Raw genomic sequence first — 16,449 nt, forward strand, 5'->3', positions numbered from 1 at the left:
CTTCATGGTCGGGCAACGGAGTCCGCTACAACCGAACTGCGGGTGAGGCTAAAAATCGAAAAAGATGGGTACAAACAAGCATAAGCCTTGTCTTGTTCTGCCTGACAAGGCATAATGTAAACGGATCCAAACAGCAGCTCTCGGAGAAGTCGGGATATACTACGGAACATGCAGGCTAGTAGTTACTACTACGGATTTTGGCTGACACCGAGTAGCCGGAGACACAAGACATAAATCTTCTCCGCAAGGAGTGACCTATGAGACACGCTCGCTGGTGACACGCAGGTTCCAAATGAATCTTACACATCACATTAATATGATTAAGATAGTGAAGAGAGGGGGCAGGAGTCTCGAGGGGAATGGAATAAGCAAACCTCAAAATCCAAATAAACAATGAAAAATATCACTCAGCGAGACGCCCAATTCAGACCATCCCAGCCAAACTTCCGGACGCTCATTTCATGGGATTCCGGACTGCCCCTGATGATTGGTCTTGGAAGCTCCACCCGCAAGCCATCCGCAGCCAATTGGAAGCAGTGGATCTCCAGAACCAATTTCGCTTAACCCACAACGGTCTCACAGTCAGCAGCATCCGACCAAAGAAATCACCGATTACCCTGCAGCCAAGACCCGCTGTCCCTGAATAGTCTGGTTGGTCACAATATCATCCTGCGCATTATGCGCATTATCAAATCTCCTCCTTCTTACCCTGCGGAAGCTGGGGCACGATCGGACCCGGCATCGACACGATGCCATGTTGCTGGTGTGGGTTTTCGCACCTGTCTAGCTAGCTGGCTGACCGGCTGGCAAGGCTTATACGGAGTCCATGTGCCGGGATTGCCGTGTGAATTCCCACTCTCAAAGGGAACAATCGGGGGAGTGTTGGCAAGAGCCCATTCCTCCCCCGGATATCAATCGGTAATCTAAACTTCCGGATCCCGCTTTGCTTCATAAGTAGATAGTACGAGATAGTAGTCTGGGCTCGGAAGACTCGAAAATTCGAATCTTGACCTTTGTCCAAACAGAGTAGCTAGCGGCTATGGAGCTCAGACGGATAGACAGGACCGTACGACCCATGACTGGGTCAAGCAGCTCGGACGATAGCCGCGTGCCCAGCCCGACCTGATATTTGCTATCTAGACTAGCTATACAGTGATCAGCCAACAGGTGCTTTTTGTTGAGGGATTGTCCAGTGGCGCGCCCCCTCCGTCCTGCACAAAAGTCTAACAGGGCTAGTCGCTCAACCAGCCATCTTTCTTTCAACACGAAACAGCCTGCGCCTGTCATATGCCCGATCTAACGCTCTCGAGGCACGCACTGCTGCTGCTGTAAGAAAAAAGCGCGCGTTGATGAGAGGGACCACGCATGCGCCTCCCCCTCCGTCATCCGCTACATTACTACCTAGTAGTACCTACATAGTAGAGACAGTTACTTGCTCCATAGTTACCTAATAACTAAGGTGCTAGCTTAAGGGGACACAGACATCGACGATGAATGATTAAACCTCCGTGTTCTAGCTAACTAAAGTCACTAAACTATTAGTTATAGGGGACATGACATTTTCAGGGTCAAGGATAGGCAATGATGTGCAAGTCTATGGGAGTCTAAGCAGCAGTCTAGTAGGGAATTATGTTGTATTGGGCACACGAGTAGAAAGAAAGCTGGAAGCGCCGGACCTTTCATTACCGTCTGGTATGGTATTGTTGGCATACCGTACGTATGGTACGCGGGCTCCATACCATAGTTGGAATACCTCGAGATGGGGTGGGAAGATCACGGCAAGCCGCGCCGGGCAGAGATGATCAGTTCACATCCGAGTAAAGAAGAGAGTAAAAAACATCACACTCACTGGTAGGCTTTTTCTTGGTGTGAAACTCTCTGCAGTAGTTAGTTGGAAGTCTGGGGATCTAAGTGGCAGCTGACCATGGCACACGGCAGATTACTGCATCCATCGTGATGATGCGGGGAGGGTGGACGCCGGCGCTTCACTTCAACTGTGATGATTTCTGGCAGCTTCATTATTGAGTTGTCTATCTGTGTAAGAAGTAAGATATAGTAATATAATGCGTTGGGGGAGCACAGCGCTGAATGAAGTTATTGTTTCAGAATGCGGCGTCATGAGTTAGTTTTCGCCCCAATTTACTTTGATGACAATCTCCATCGTGGTCGTGGCCGCGTTAATTACTTTGGTTACTTACTTACCTCAGTATGTTACTTCTTGCATCGTTTGGAATTCCGCTGATTCAGCGTCAGGTGATTCTCATTTCGGTAACAAGATAGATACATATTGGGAACACTTTACGAGGGCACGGGTCCAGCTTCATTTCGGAGGCTCAGAGAGCACAGCTTCTTCTTACGTAGCACACCGGGCAGTGCTTTTCGATAGTTACTTTGATAGATTCGTTGCTGGGATTATTGGTGAGCTAAGATTAAAGGACGAAGGAATGCCGCAGTCTAATTCCAGCCGCATAGGCAGCAAGCAACCCCAGAATGGAGGTATACCTTGCGAATCAGAAAAGGATGCGAGAACAATAGAATAATAGTAATACTACTAGAGGGGGCAGTGAACGTGTCTCATCTATTCTTACAAATTAACTATCAGAAAGGGTCCGATATTGAAACAAAAAAGAAACCCTTTTTTCTCCCTCCCCTAAATCCAGGGATATTTCTCGACAGCAAGCTCGTTCCGGACTTGCTGTGATGGCTGAGAGTTGACGGTTGCCTGGCCGTGAGTGGATCGGCATAAGCTTGGGCCAACACAACGCGACCACCGCCCGACGCCGAGCCGTGGCTTGGACCAGAAAGATCATCATCATCACTACTTCAATTTGGGTTGAGAAATTCAACGTCAGGGATGCATAGGGGGGTACCCTAACAAAGGATTGGAGGATGGTGACAGCTAACCTTCGATGTCTCGAAGCAAGCGAGAAAGTAACAGAAGCATTTGTCCCCGCTTCGCTTCTTGTTGCATCATGGACATTCGGTTTCCGAGGGCAGAAAACATGGGGTTCAACGTCGTATACATCATAGTACATCATGGAAAGCCGAGACAACCGTGGGCGGAGTTCCAGCCCATCAGCCACAATCGACTCGAAATCTGGTTTTCTTTTCCTGTAATCCGAGCTTCTCGAACGTCTCCCACATTATTGATGGATATCGATCTGACATCAGGAACGAGCAGTGAGTTGAGTGGGTGAGTTGAGTGGGTGAGTGAGCCTTGCATTCGTTTGGGGTGCAAGTAAGGATCCGTACATACATACCCATTTTACTTACATACAACAATACAGCATTACTTTCTTTCCTTTCTTTCTTTACTTCTCTCAAACCAAACTCATGATGGGGTTTTTTTTCGTTGACCGCCGCCCGGTCGGCAGCTGCAGGAGCCCAGCCCCATAGCATCACCTGATGTTCAAGCTGTTTTTTTCTTCTTTTGCTCGTGCCATCCGATGGCACGAATCAGACAGCCACTTCATCTGCAGGGTGGTCCGGGCAATGAGGTCATGCCGCATGCCGTTCCGCTATGATGTTCGTTGTTTAAAATCATTTCAGTTGCTGCCCGCATGCCACTCGTCCGGTGGTCAAATTAACTCTTGGATCGCCTCCAGGGTATACAAGTGGTGTCTGGTCGGGTATTGCTTTCCCTAATGGATGGATAAATTACAGGTGATACGCAGCAATAGTATACTGTGTATATTATAGACTACCACTACGGAGTAGTTGATTCTCTCTCTCTCGCCGGAAGATCTGCACTACTAAGGTAGGTAACTCCATCTACTATCACAGTACATACATAAGTACTTACTTAGTAGTAAAGTATACTTAGCAAGCCAATCACGACACAAATGTCAACACTAGCACTGCCTTGCGCTGCGGTGCACTGGCACTGGGCTTTGTAACAGCCTGATGGATTACTTACCCACATCATCAACCCACCCACAAGGCTTCACTCATTCATGAGTTCTCAACATCTGCAAACATTCTATCTAAACCATCCCAGGTACAACTAATTGTACAACCCAGGATACCTCGTAGATATTTACTCCACAATGCGGCTCAAAGCCATGCTCCCTCTCCCCTCTCCCCCCCCCCCCCCATTCCACCCCTTTCAACCCGTGAAACGATGAAACATACCTACTGTACTCCCGAAGGAACAGTAGATAAAATGGAATGCTTCTAAGTTCTCACCGGGGAGAAAAATCAAGCCAAAGCGTGGCTAACGGTGGGGAAACGGGGTACGTAGTAGTTGAGAACCGGCATGTTGTTTCAGCCCAATTGATCCGATCGACGAGGATTGGAATGCCAGTGCACCCTTGAGCCTTACCGGCCTTTAGCCTTTCTTTGGTATTTCTTTTATTTTCTTTTTTTTTTCTCGGTTATACTTATATACTTTTTTTCTACTTCTCGATGGATAGTGATCTGCCAACCTGCCAGCCTGGCTGGGCTATGCCGAGTCGCAGTGCAGATCAAGGTACGGAGTTACTACGTAGCAGATGACTGGATGAATGATGTCGATCTGCTTTGATCTGGGGAATGCAGGCACAGCCACTGCTTACTCTTTAGTATACCGGTGTCACTGCCACTACTATATGGGGGAGGTGCTAGGTACCAGCGTCTAGTCGATTCTAGGTGGCATTGTTTGCTTTGTTCTGTTTGCTTGTTTAACGCTTGCTCGCTTACTAGTTGCAGTGATGGATCTATATTCGGGGGTATAAGGGACTACTGTATGTATAGTGGTTATATATAGTATCAGGTCTTTGTGAATGATATGGGGAAGAATGATTGAATTGGTGGTGCCTAGTATAATTGGTATTGTATGTTGTAGAGTATGTACGGATCCAGTATCTATTGGTAATGGGAGAGGTAGATACCAGGTAGTACTGCTAGTATGTTGCGAGGGTATTTTTGGAATGCTGGTTTATTGATCATGAACAAGAGGTGTGGTGATGGATGGGGTATGATGTTGCCTCAGGTTGGAGGGAGGATGTGACTGCCTGAGGTTGCAGTGAATGGTTGTGGGTGCCTTGCTTGGGAGGACGTTTGCAGGGCTGACGATTCTGGGAAGATTTGCTCTAATGGTTGTGTGGGCTGATGTAGTATTCGAGAGATACGATGTACTATCAACTTATCTGAAACCATCCCTTGATTTAATAGATCTATGTACATGTCCCAAATAATGACCTAACAACGCCGAAGATAATACCATTTTAAGCTCTGGTCATCCCGCCAAAAACGCCATTTTTAACAATCATGTGTGAATCGAACCGGCCATCGTGCTCGGCTAATGCTCATGCCCATGAGAGTCTGCCAGCATCTGGAATCCCTTCACCAGCCCCATTGCAGAGCCTGCTGCAACACCTCCGACTAGAACCATCTGCAAGCCGCCAATGACGCCGCGTCTGATGTTCCGATATCCCTTCCATCCGCTCACAAAGCATGTCTTGCCGTATCCGAACAGAAACAGAGCAACGGCCATCGTGGCGATTGACCAGCGCAGAGCAGAGAGAACATCATGAGGCCCAACGAAGAAGTAGGGCAAGAGTGGCACGAAGCCACCGATGAAGTATCCCAGTGCAATGGTCAAGGCGCAGATGAAGGCACGAGAGCCAGAAGGTTCTTGGACGGTGTGATGGAAATTCATGAGGAAGGAGGGGAGGTTAGGGGATGAGGAGAGGTGTCGCGTGAGCTCTCCCACAAGTTCTGCGGGGAGATCATAGGGCGCAAAGACATCGGAGATCGTCTCGGTCACCGAAGCGGGGTCAGTCAGGATCTCTTGCTTCGTTTCTTTCAGGGTTGCGCGGTAGGACTCCCTGGAGTCCGGTTAGCTTTATCCGCTTCTTTCCTCCTCTTACGTGAAAAATTGGAGAATACTCACTCTTCGCTCTTTGCACCCAAGTAGCCTCCCAGTCCCATGGAGATGGCTCCTGCAATGAGTTCGGCCATGCCGCCAAAAACCACGACCTTGGTGTCTCCCAGAGCAGATAAGCCTGCGGTTAGAGCAAAAGGAACCGTCATGCCGTCGGAGAGACCGATAATAGCGTCGGAGACGATACGTCCGTCAACAATCTTGGACTCCTTCTTCTCCGCTTTTTCCCGGCAGACAGACCGGGATGAGGAAGACTCGCTGTCGTCACCATTTCGAAGGGAAACGTGAACCTCTTTTTCCAGATCAGGTTGACTGAATCCCTCTGAAACGGGAGAGTAACTGGAAAGAAGGCCTCGAAGAGAAGAGATCGACATGTTGACAGAATTGACAGGACTTCGAATGTTGTTTCAACCAAAATTGAAGAAGAGGATGAGGAGGAAACTTTGCTACTGGACTGGCAGGTCACACAGTGGCCACCAGACTAAATCAGCAGCAAGAAGACTAGCCTGAAAATCGGGGATTTCTGCTGAAGAGGACGATTGCTGGGTGAAGAAGTAGTTTTCAGACCAGCTAGATCGGGGAGACAATTGACCTATGGGCTGCAGCAAATAGATCACAGCAGCAACATCAGCATGATCTCAGGTCCAGGAAAGTTTTAGTGATTCTTATTATTCAGTCGGTCTACGGGAGCGTCGGCTACTACATATGAATGAGCTGCATTCACCGAGGAAGAGAGACCAGGAAGCGGACGGGAAAAGCACAATGAAGCGACCCCCTCCAGGATGCATCTCGTGCTCCGGTGATAGCCAGCCAGGCTTATCATCTGCCTATGGAGAGAAGCTGACCGACAACGTGCCTGATGGCCTCTCAGTCATCTGCAGTCGCGGGGGTGCGTGAATGCGGCACGTGGGCCTCTGATTGGTTGGGGCAGCCGGGATACTGCAATTAGGGATCCACTTCACTGCGGAGTCCCTGAAGCTTGGGCCGGTAAGGGAAAGCGCCCTTGCCTCGTTGGGCTTAGTGTCACAGTGGGTGTCTCCGCCGCTGAGGGTGACTGTCCAATAAGGGATGCTTATTTCCTAATACAACACTCTTTGTCCCTATCACACTCCACTTCGACTGGCTGATTAGTACAATCGGCTGTCCGGTCCAGCCCCGATTAGTCGGCCAAGTTAAGCTGCAATCGAGAAGCACGGCTGAAGCACGATGCACCGCTTGCATCGACTATCGTCTCCTATCGTCTGCTATCGCATGCACCGGAGGACGCCGACTTCACCGAGTTCACCTCTTCTCCCCTCTCCAGGAAGTCCTTCGCGTGAGCGGAGACGCTTTCACCTCCCTATTTCGGCTTAATCGACGCAGCTATCTCCGATATACTGCTTCATGACCAATCATTCCAGCAGCTGATCACCATCCTCCGCCGCTGTATAGTCCGAATTGTGCTCGTTGCTCCAATTCTTTCCCCTCATCCCACTGCGGAGTGCATCCGAAGTTGGCATTTTCTTGTGTTGCCTTGCTTGCAACAAAAAGGCTCACGCGAGCAGTCCGTCCGCCTACCACGTGGGATGGGCCATCTCGCGTGCCATTGGACCATGGTTGGCAGTTACGGAGCATCGCGACTCATTCTTTGGCTTCTAGCTGGTTAGTGAACGCAAGATGTCTGCCGCAGTGGATCCCTCATGCGCCGAAGGAGACCCCCATGCATCCGACCAGGCCCGGTTGCGTCCTTCATCATGCAAGGTAGGAAGATAAATATCTCACCGGTCAGCCCCGGTGTCGGTGAGGTGGGATTCTGAAGCTCAGAGGTCTCTCCAAAACAAAGTGGTTGCGGAGCAGTAGTCAACATGAAGCTGAACGTGGCTGCTATCTCGGTCCTGGCCACTGTGGCCTCCGCTCTCCCTCACAAGCGCAATAGCGATCAATGGGGACACATTCGCTCCAATGTGAGTGCGGCTGCCTGTCGAGAAACGATAGTGCCACTGACGTGGACAGATCAAACATGTCATCTACCTGATGATGGAGAATCACTCATTCGACAACATCGCCGGGTACTGGGACTTCCACCCCGACATTGACAACTTGCGCAACATTTCCTACTGCAACGAGTACACCAATCCCAATTGGACGGTCTGGGACGAACCTCTCAATGTCTGCGCTGCGCCATTCGAAACCGAGGTGCCCTTGACCGATCCGGATCACAACTTCGCCGGCGTCACGTATGAAATCTTCCGCAAGTGGTACCCCACCAAGGACGATGTTCCCAACATGGGAGGTTTTATTGAGCGTCAGTCGGAGAAATACGCAGCCAGCCCGGGCGAGTCTAGCTTCGTCATCAAGGCTTATGATGAGAAGAAGACGGCAACTTTAATTGAGATTGCGAAGAACTTTGCCTTCTGGGACAGCTATGTGAGTTGCGAATTGTGTTGGTGATAAGCGCACACTGACCAGACAGTTCGCGGAACACCCTGGCCCGACCAACACCAACCGCCAGTTCGCTACTTCGGGATCGACCTGCGGTTTCGTTGACAACACCTACCAGTCCGCCGGATGGTATGCCAACTACACCGGTACGACTTGTGCGACGTCGATCTTCGAGGCTCTCAGCAAGAAGAACATTACCTGGAAGAACGTAAGCGATGTGACACATTGGAAACGGAGCAATGGCTAAGTGACACAGTACTATGAGACGGACATTGTCGATGCCTACATGTACAAGGTGAGTAGGCCAGATTCCACGTCAGTATAGTTCTAACAGGAGCAGTGGGTGCAAGACAATGCGATGGACCGTCTGGTTCACTCCGACCAGTTCTACCGCGATCTCGAGGAGGGAACTCTGCCCCAGTTCTCCTACTATAACCCCGAGTGCTGCACCATTGACTCGATGCACCCGACTAGCAACATGGCCTCGGGTGAGCAGCTGATCAAGCATCTGTACGATGCAGTGCGCAAGTCCAAGTACTGGGACAACGTGTAAGTGCCTGCAGAAGTTACTTTGAGCTTAAGCAACTGACATATCAGTCTGATCATCCTCAACTTTGACGAGCACGGTGGTTTTGCTGACCACGTTCCCACGCCGGTCAACGTTCCCCAGCCCGAGGATGGCATCACCTTCACTGGCATGTCTGACGGCCACAATGTGACCTATGACTTTACTCGTCTCGGTGTTCGGTGAGTATCCAGCCATAAGGTATCTGACTTTAGCTAATGGCATAGTGTGCCGTCATTCGTCATCTCGCCCTACATCCCGGCGAACCACCTGATCCACGACCAGGGTACCATGTATGCCAACAACTCGGCGTACACGCACACCTCCTTCCTGCACTTCCTTCAGGAACTGTGGGGTCTGGAGGGACTGAACAACCGGGTGCAATGGGCCAAGACGTTCGAGTACATCTTCTCGAGCGAGAAGCGCGACGACACGCCGGAGAAATTGACGACGCCGACCTGGTACGGCAGCAGCTGGGAGCCGAAGCCGGATCCATACTACAAGCTGAACCAGGATTATGACTATTACGAGAATCTCGATTAAACTCATGATGAGACGGATGAGATGTGACTAACAATATGATGACTGCAATATGCACATATGCACATATGCAAATATGCAAAGTGATTTAAAATCGAGTCAATGCGATTCGTTGATTCATGTATCTCGTCAGCAAGAAGAGCAAAAAAGGAGATAGCCGCATAATGCATAGCTAATAACGAATGCACATAGCAGAGCATAATACCACCCGCACGCACCCCATGCAGAAGAAAACCCAACCCACCAGAAAACTCCAATCCCCAATCCCTAATCTCTAGTAATATATAAAACCCCAACCCCAAAGTTCATCAAACTCATCATTGCCCCTTCTTATCCCTCTCCCCCTCCTGACCCTGCTGATACCCAGCCCACTCCCCAACCTTCCCCGCCGCACTCCAAAACCGATCCCTCAACCCGTCATCACTGCTGCCCCCAGCGCCATTCTCATTCCAATTCGTCGGCTTCGTCATATTCCACAGTCGACTCTTATACGCAGGGAAGGAGGTATGATTCCACATGCTGACGAGGATACTACAGTCACAAAAAACAAACAAACAAACATTAGCTTCACAGTTATCCAAAAGAATTATTATTGAGGAAAGGGGATATATATATACCTCTGACTCCGATCCAAATAATCCTCATCCTTCAACTCCTTCACACCAACAGTGACTCCATCCCGAGAGAACGTGACGTTTTTCTTCTCCATCTTGGATCGCGTGTTGCGCTTCACATCTTGGATGATCGAGTAGGTGATGTAGAAGATTGTGCCTAGGATGAGGAGCACGAAGAGGAGGATGAAGAGGGGGTAGAGGCGGGTCATCTTTTTATTCTTTTTTTTTTAAAACCGTAGGGTTGTTGTTGTTGTTGTTGTTGTTGTTGTTGTTGTTGTTGTTGTTGTTGTGATGGTGGTGGTGGTGGTGGTGGTGGTAGTTGTAGTGTTGGTTGTAGTGTGAAGGAAGTGAAGTGAAAGAGAAATATAGTGAGCGGTTCTGTTGACCTTATAAGGCGTAGGGCTGATCTTTGATCTGAACTTGAGTCTGAATACGAACACGGGCGAACACCTTATATAACTAACCCACACGAGCGGTATTTAAATCATTTATTTCAATCCTGGGGAGTGAGTGGGGGGGGATATTGTGGCTTTGACACGAGAGAGAAAAATAGATTAGTGACAAAAAAAGCAAAAGCAGTAAGTCCACTGTGTATGTAAAGAGTTGAGAAAGGGAGAAAAAGCAAAGATGGTTTTCTCCTCAAATTCAAGTTAACCAAGGAAAGGAAAGTAATGCGTGTGGCTTTGCTGTGCAATTAATGCCAAGGCTTGTGTGCGGGCGGGGGCGTGAGGAAAATGCCTGCCTTGTGAACTATTTCCTATTTCCCACCAACGGGGAATTCGGGTGCCTAGGATGCCTAGACAAGACTGGCAGTTATTTTTGTAGGTTGGTGTGGCTTGGTAAGGGGAGACAAGAAATATGAAGAAAGGCTGTGTAGGTGAAGGTGGAGTTTGGAGAAAATTGTGGGAATATGTATGAAGAGCAGGGATGGATGATATATTGATGGCTGAATGCAGGTCATGCAGTCAATTTCGGTTTTTCTATCTATCAGCATAAACATTACCCGATTAGGTATGCAGAGCGTTGATTTGGGGGGGGGAAAGCGGGAAGGGATGGGATGGGATGGGATGCAGGGTTCAATTCGGTAGTTGGTTGTGACATTTGCATAATATGGTTACTGAAGTATTACTACTAACTAGTCTGTGCTAGGCAGAACTGTCATCTGATTTGACACCTGATCAATTGCTGATGATAAAAGGTGTGTTGTGTGTATGTAAGGTACGGTGGAACGTGACCACCACTATCTCACTCACCAGTGAACATATCAATTCTTACAAGTAGAACACTCAACTCGAATCTACTCTAGTATATAATTATATCTACAGAATAATCACAGGCACAGGATATCCTATGAAATAACTATGCATAAACCCCTTATCATGCAGTTTCACTCTACTAAGTAGCATGCTGCATACATGATTCATGATGACGACACAGCACTCCCTCTCAGCAACTAGGAATATACTACATGAACACTGAACACAACACAGACACCAACACCAGAAAAGTTCTCCCCATCCCATCCCGCTCCAATCCTTTCTCTCTACTAGTATCTCCCCTTAATCCTCTAATACATAATAACTCAATTAACCCGCACCTTGATAATAAAACCAAGGAATATGTGCGACATCCCCTTCCTCCCCATCTTCCCCATCTGCTTCCAATGCGGAACAGACCAGAACCCATGTCGCTGTAAGGTTGTGGGACCGACATTAGGTATATGATTCCTTCATATTCTTGATTTCTATATAAGTATGCTAATAGTAACTTCTTCAGGCTTTATTTGTACGGTGGTCGCGGCTGTACGTATATCTATATCACAACTACTTCCATGGCTTGAATTGAATTGACAACTAACTGCCGCCTTCCTGCAGGTCATTTGCTATCCGGCGTCGATTTTCTGTGGTTGTTGTTTGACGCAGACGGGGAAGGAGTATGTCTTTCATTCATTCAATTCATTCTTTCTATCATGTCTACTGCGTATACTGACATCTCTGCTAGTGTCCTTGGGTATCCGGTCAAAGTCAATGGGGCTGTGAGCAACGCAATACCCATCTAGTATTCTAGTAATCTGGTAATCCAGTAATATAGCTACATCTTATCAATAGGTAGAATCGGCATATATTCATCAGAACATTAACATTATCATACTAGCTATCGATGCTCCGTGGAGCAGCAATAAACCAAACAAGCCGTAGCAATTATACGAGCCATGCAAACAGGTATCCAGTCAACGTGAAAAGCATAAAACCCCATTCCACCTCCCATTATACACCTGGGTCATTATCATAGTATCATTGCATCCTCTTAAACCGATTTCAGCTTCTCCTTCAGTCGCGAGAAAAAGCCCTTCTTCTTCTTTTTCTCTTCCTTGCCATTCGTTGTCGCTCCAGCGGCATTGTTGGTAGCCGGCTTCGAGGTGGCCGCCGCATTGCTGGTCGGCGCGGACTCTGCTGGCTTGCTAGTACCACTGGTCGGTGCACCACTGGTCCCGGTGGGATCGGCAGTCTTCGTTGCGCTGGCCCCCGTGGCACCAGCTGTCGGAGCAGGCGTCGTCTCGTCGGGAGCAATGCCACTCTCTACGCCAGAGTCGACAGTCTTGGTCGCACTCGCTCCCGTCGCACCAGCAGCGGGCTTCGTTGGAATCTCAGTGGTGTCCTCACGGCCAGATGCGCCAGGTCCAGACTCTTCGGGAGCCTTCGATGTGGCAACTCCGGTGGTCACCGTGGGCCCATCTGTAGGGGTAGTGGCCCTGGGAGAAACTTGGGCCGAAGCCGACTCAGCACCAGTAGCACGCGGTGCGCTCTCCGAAGCAGGTTCAGCACCAGACGCTCCGGGTGCTCTCTCAGAAGTCGCAGCCGTGATCACAGGTGCGGGTGTGCCAGACTGATTGCTCACGGGAACCTTCTGTTGAAGCTCTTCTTCGACTTCTCGCTTCTCTTCGACAGTCTCCTCGACACCTGCTGCCTCCGGATCCCGATGAGCTTCAGAGATCGACTGCTTCACCACATCTGGGACGTCGTGGGCCGGCAACCCGCTGGTTGTCTCTTTCTGGGAGCCCTGTGCAGCGGTAGCCCCAGCCACAGCACCCAGGCCAGTAGTGGTGCCCATACCAGTCGCAACGTCAAGGCCAGTGGAAGGACCAAGGTTGGTCGAAGGAGCAGCCCCAGCGGTAAACCCAAGTCCAGATGAAGTACCAAGCCCGGCAACAGTGGTAGGCGCCGGCGCGCCAGTCGAGTTGTCCACCGGAACCTTCCTTCGAAGTTCCTCTTCCATTTCTTTCTTCTCATCGACAGCCTCCTTGTTGGTGGCCGCCTCAGGGTCCCGGTGGGCTTCAGACATCGACTGTCGCACCACGTCCGGGACATCTCGCGTGGGCACTCGGCTGCTTGTTTGTCGCTGAGACTCCAGCGGGACAGCAGCTGCAAGTCCAGCAGTCGTGGACGTCGGTGCAGCCGACTGGATTGTGTAGGTGGGGTCAGTCGCTCCCTGGCTTTCACCCATTGGCAGACTAGACTCGGGGATCATGTTCTTGGACACTGGGGGAATCGCAAAGGCACTGGCATCATAAGCAGGGCTTCCGGGGAATCCACCACTAGTGCCCTGCTCATAGCCGGCGCGGTCGGTACGTGCAGTCGAAGAGATAGTGTTCGTGTTGAAGGTGCTGGGATCAGGCACCTTCTCCCCCGGATTCAGCTTGATCGGGTTTCCTGCGCCACTGGACGCCGGAATTGGATTCACGGAAAACTTGTCAGCTTCGCTGGCTGGGGTAATGGGATACGATCCGGGCACATTGGCCCTCTGCTCGAGCGGCACATCCTGGCCGAGCGCGGCAGTAGTCGACCCCGGAGCGGCTGATGAGATGGTGGGATAGTATCCATTCTGTCCATGTTTGCTGCTGGACTCCTTGGGGACTCCGGCTGCCAATGCAGCGGTTGTCGAGCCTGGTGTGACCCCGGCCATATCTGCAGTGCCGTTTAATAAAGGTGTGGTTGATTCTTTAAGAATTTGGTCAGGATAGAGAACGTTGTTGATATTGCTACTGCCGTCGTCTTCTTCGGGAGCTCTGTTATCGGTGGTCCAGATGCCGTCAACGACGAACTATGAACCAAAGAAAAAAACAATTGTTAGTTTGTGGAACCAATGCAACGATGACGCTGACAAGGGAGTCTTATAGTTTTGGGGGAGGAGAGTCAGGAAACATGAGAGGGGGAAACCACGCCCGTCCGCGACTGGCGGCGACATGACGTCAGTCCACGGATGGAGCGTCATCGCGCGATGGAACTTGATAAGCAGGACAGGCAGAGGGACTGGAAGAGGAACGGGATCCTCACGATGAGTTTCCCCATCAAAGGACGTAATCCTCGGCGGGAAGTACAAACAATGGCATGGCAAGCAAATCAGGACAGGGAACGGCTCTGCGCCAAAAAAGTCATGTGCAGAGCATGCGATGCTGTCTCACCTTGTAGTGCACCTTCTCATCCGTCACTGGCAAGGGAACTTCCTTCTCAAAGACATCGCCTACGCGATCCAATTTGACTGTCTTGCCCCAGTCATCAAATGTGCCGGTGACAAACACTTCGTTCGCATTGTACGGCCTGGTCGCATGCGAGGATCCGCATCGGTCAGCGATCAAATCCACCCGAGAGTTTCCAGCTCATGACGCTGAAGAAAGCTAGGCTTTGATCCATACGTGCTTGTCGCTTGGTACGGAAGGTGTCGGATAGAATAGAATTTCCACAGGGAGGGCCGTGGAGTGGCTGATCCCCCACAATTGGGGAGGTTCCAGAGGGTGAAAGAATGGGATCTGTCACTTACCATGTAAATGTGTAGCTCCCCATCTTTACGGCGGGTGGGCTTTGGATCCCCCAAACTCAGGCAATAAGATGTGGTGGGTAGCAGGAACTTGTCAGCAGCAGAGACTGTAGTAGGAGGGATGAGGAAAGAGCTAAACGCTCGGAAGCAAACAGGATAAAATGAAAAAAATTAAAGAATGGTAAGAAATGGCGTATGGAAGAGGCTGGGAACGGCGATAAAGTGTTGCTGGGAAAAAGATGGAGAGGGGAGAGAGAGAGATGGAGCGGGGGCCCTGTTCGGTCGCACACAGACCGTCACCGGTCGGACTCTTTGGCAGGAAGTATTGACTGGAAAGAGAGATGAGTAAGTAAGTAGGTACGCTGTAAGAAGCCGCCACTTGGATGTTCCTGGTGTCAAAATTGATCAAGGCGAAACAGCAAGCAACAGCATACACACACACACGCAATGATTTTCGCCGTGGCTTATTCTGTGTCGAGGATTCGGTAATGATGAATCTTAAGCAAGCCTCGCGGAATAACACATGGAATTGAGTCACCGTATCGGAAGGAATTCTAGACACTCCCAGTGGCTGCCAGCTCTTTGCCAGCCCGTGTACAACTCAGCGCAGCGACAGCTGGCATCTTATCGCGCTAGACTTGGCCAGTTTCATCAGAACCTTGTTGTGGGAAACCAAAGAGTCCGTTGGTATGGAGGCTCGTGCAGGGCTGCATTCCTGCCCGTAGTCAACAGCCATTCGCCTTGCCTTTTGGCGCATCTTTCCCAGGGGCTTCTCCCAGGCAGAGTTTCTACTGGATGAAGCATGTCGATGGTACCTGACGGACCTGATCAAATCACCCACATTGCTTTACATATTAATCCGTACAGACTACAGAGGGCATGAGAGTAAGTTATTCAACATATGCACTGTGAGGGCTTGGAAAACTTTATATGGTCCGTGTAGATCCCAACCCACAGCCGAAGTACTAGACTGGACTACTACACTGACACTGTAAGACTGAAAGGTCCAGTCCAGCCATCTATGTGACTGTTGGCGACCTTGCATTAGGCACTCGCCCCGCCCACCCCCCCTCTCTTCTTTTTTTTGTTGAAGTTTTTTTACGCCAATAGATAACCGCCCTGTTTGTATTATTGTTTTAAGGCTATGATCACGAGAATAGGAGCTGGCCTTTTGGCTGGCGGTAAGAAGAAGCGCTGGAGTGGATGAAATGAAATTCAACACCCTTTCGCTCTTGTCTTGTCTTTCCATCCTCCACCAACAGCAACTCCCGGCGCTAATCCTGATCCAGAGAGCACGGACAGCAGCTAGTCCGCACAAGGAATAGTCCAAGTCGACGAACCAAGAATGCGATAACGGCTAGAACGCTAACCGGATTAGGCTTGGGAGGGAAAGTCGGTTCGAATGAAGCCAAAAGCAGCAACGAGTTCATGGATCCATGGGAGCTCTGTGTGTCTGATAGCTCTCATTGCCTGCCGCATGGGCAAAACAGCAGACCGTTACCTTGACCTTCCAGTGGAGATGATGGCACTTTGACACCTCGAAGTGGCTGACGGAACCACTTGCCCTGTCAGAATGGTGGCTCTCCAGCAAACGTCAACGAACGGATAGTCTACCCTGGCTATGACCTCAG

The 16,449-nt window shown here is 50.0% G+C and overlaps 4 protein-coding genes across 4 annotated transcripts; 1 reads left to right on the top strand and 3 right to left on the bottom strand.

The window, feature by feature from the left end:
• Positions 1-5,278: 5,278 nt before the first annotated feature.
• AKAW2_70314A (VIT1/CCC1 transporter family protein) lies at positions 5,279-6,237 on the bottom strand (the record flags this gene model as incomplete). The annotated part of the gene is made up of 2 exons (XM_041682881.1): positions 5,279-5,807; positions 5,873-6,237. 2 exons carry the CDS (start codon positions 6,235-6,237, stop codon positions 5,279-5,281), a joined length of 894 nt encoding a protein of 297 aa, XP_041547198.1.
• Positions 6,238-7,707: 1,470 nt separating this feature from the next.
• Positions 7,708-9,392, top strand: AKAW2_70315S (uncharacterized protein; the record flags this gene model as incomplete). Its single annotated transcript, XM_041682882.1, has 7 exons — positions 7,708-7,806; positions 7,856-8,269; positions 8,316-8,492; positions 8,541-8,579; positions 8,625-8,833; positions 8,882-9,031; positions 9,077-9,392. 7 exons carry the CDS (start codon positions 7,708-7,710, stop codon positions 9,390-9,392), a joined length of 1,404 nt encoding a protein of 467 aa, XP_041547199.1.
• A 314-nt stretch (positions 9,393-9,706) lies between these two features.
• Positions 9,707-10,212, bottom strand: AKAW2_70316A (uncharacterized protein; the record flags this gene model as incomplete). Its single annotated transcript, XM_041682883.1, has 2 exons — positions 9,707-9,920; positions 10,007-10,212. The coding sequence occupies 2 exons, from the start codon at positions 10,210-10,212 to the stop codon at positions 9,707-9,709; spliced, it is 420 nt and encodes a 139-aa protein (XP_041547200.1).
• A 2,098-nt stretch (positions 10,213-12,310) lies between these two features.
• AKAW2_70317A (carbohydrate-binding module family 48 protein) lies at positions 12,311-14,844 on the bottom strand (the record flags this gene model as incomplete). The annotated part of the gene is made up of 3 exons (XM_041682884.1): positions 12,311-14,104; positions 14,466-14,601; positions 14,822-14,844. 3 exons carry the CDS (start codon positions 14,842-14,844, stop codon positions 12,311-12,313), a joined length of 1,953 nt encoding a protein of 650 aa, XP_041547201.1.
• Positions 14,845-16,449: the final 1,605 nt, after the last annotated feature.

The sequence above is a fragment of the Aspergillus luchuensis genome, chromosome 7 (genome assembly GCF_016861625.1).
Source record: "Aspergillus luchuensis IFO 4308 DNA, chromosome 7, nearly complete sequence".
NCBI classification, from domain to species: Eukaryota; Fungi; Ascomycota; class Eurotiomycetes; order Eurotiales; family Aspergillaceae; genus Aspergillus; species Aspergillus luchuensis.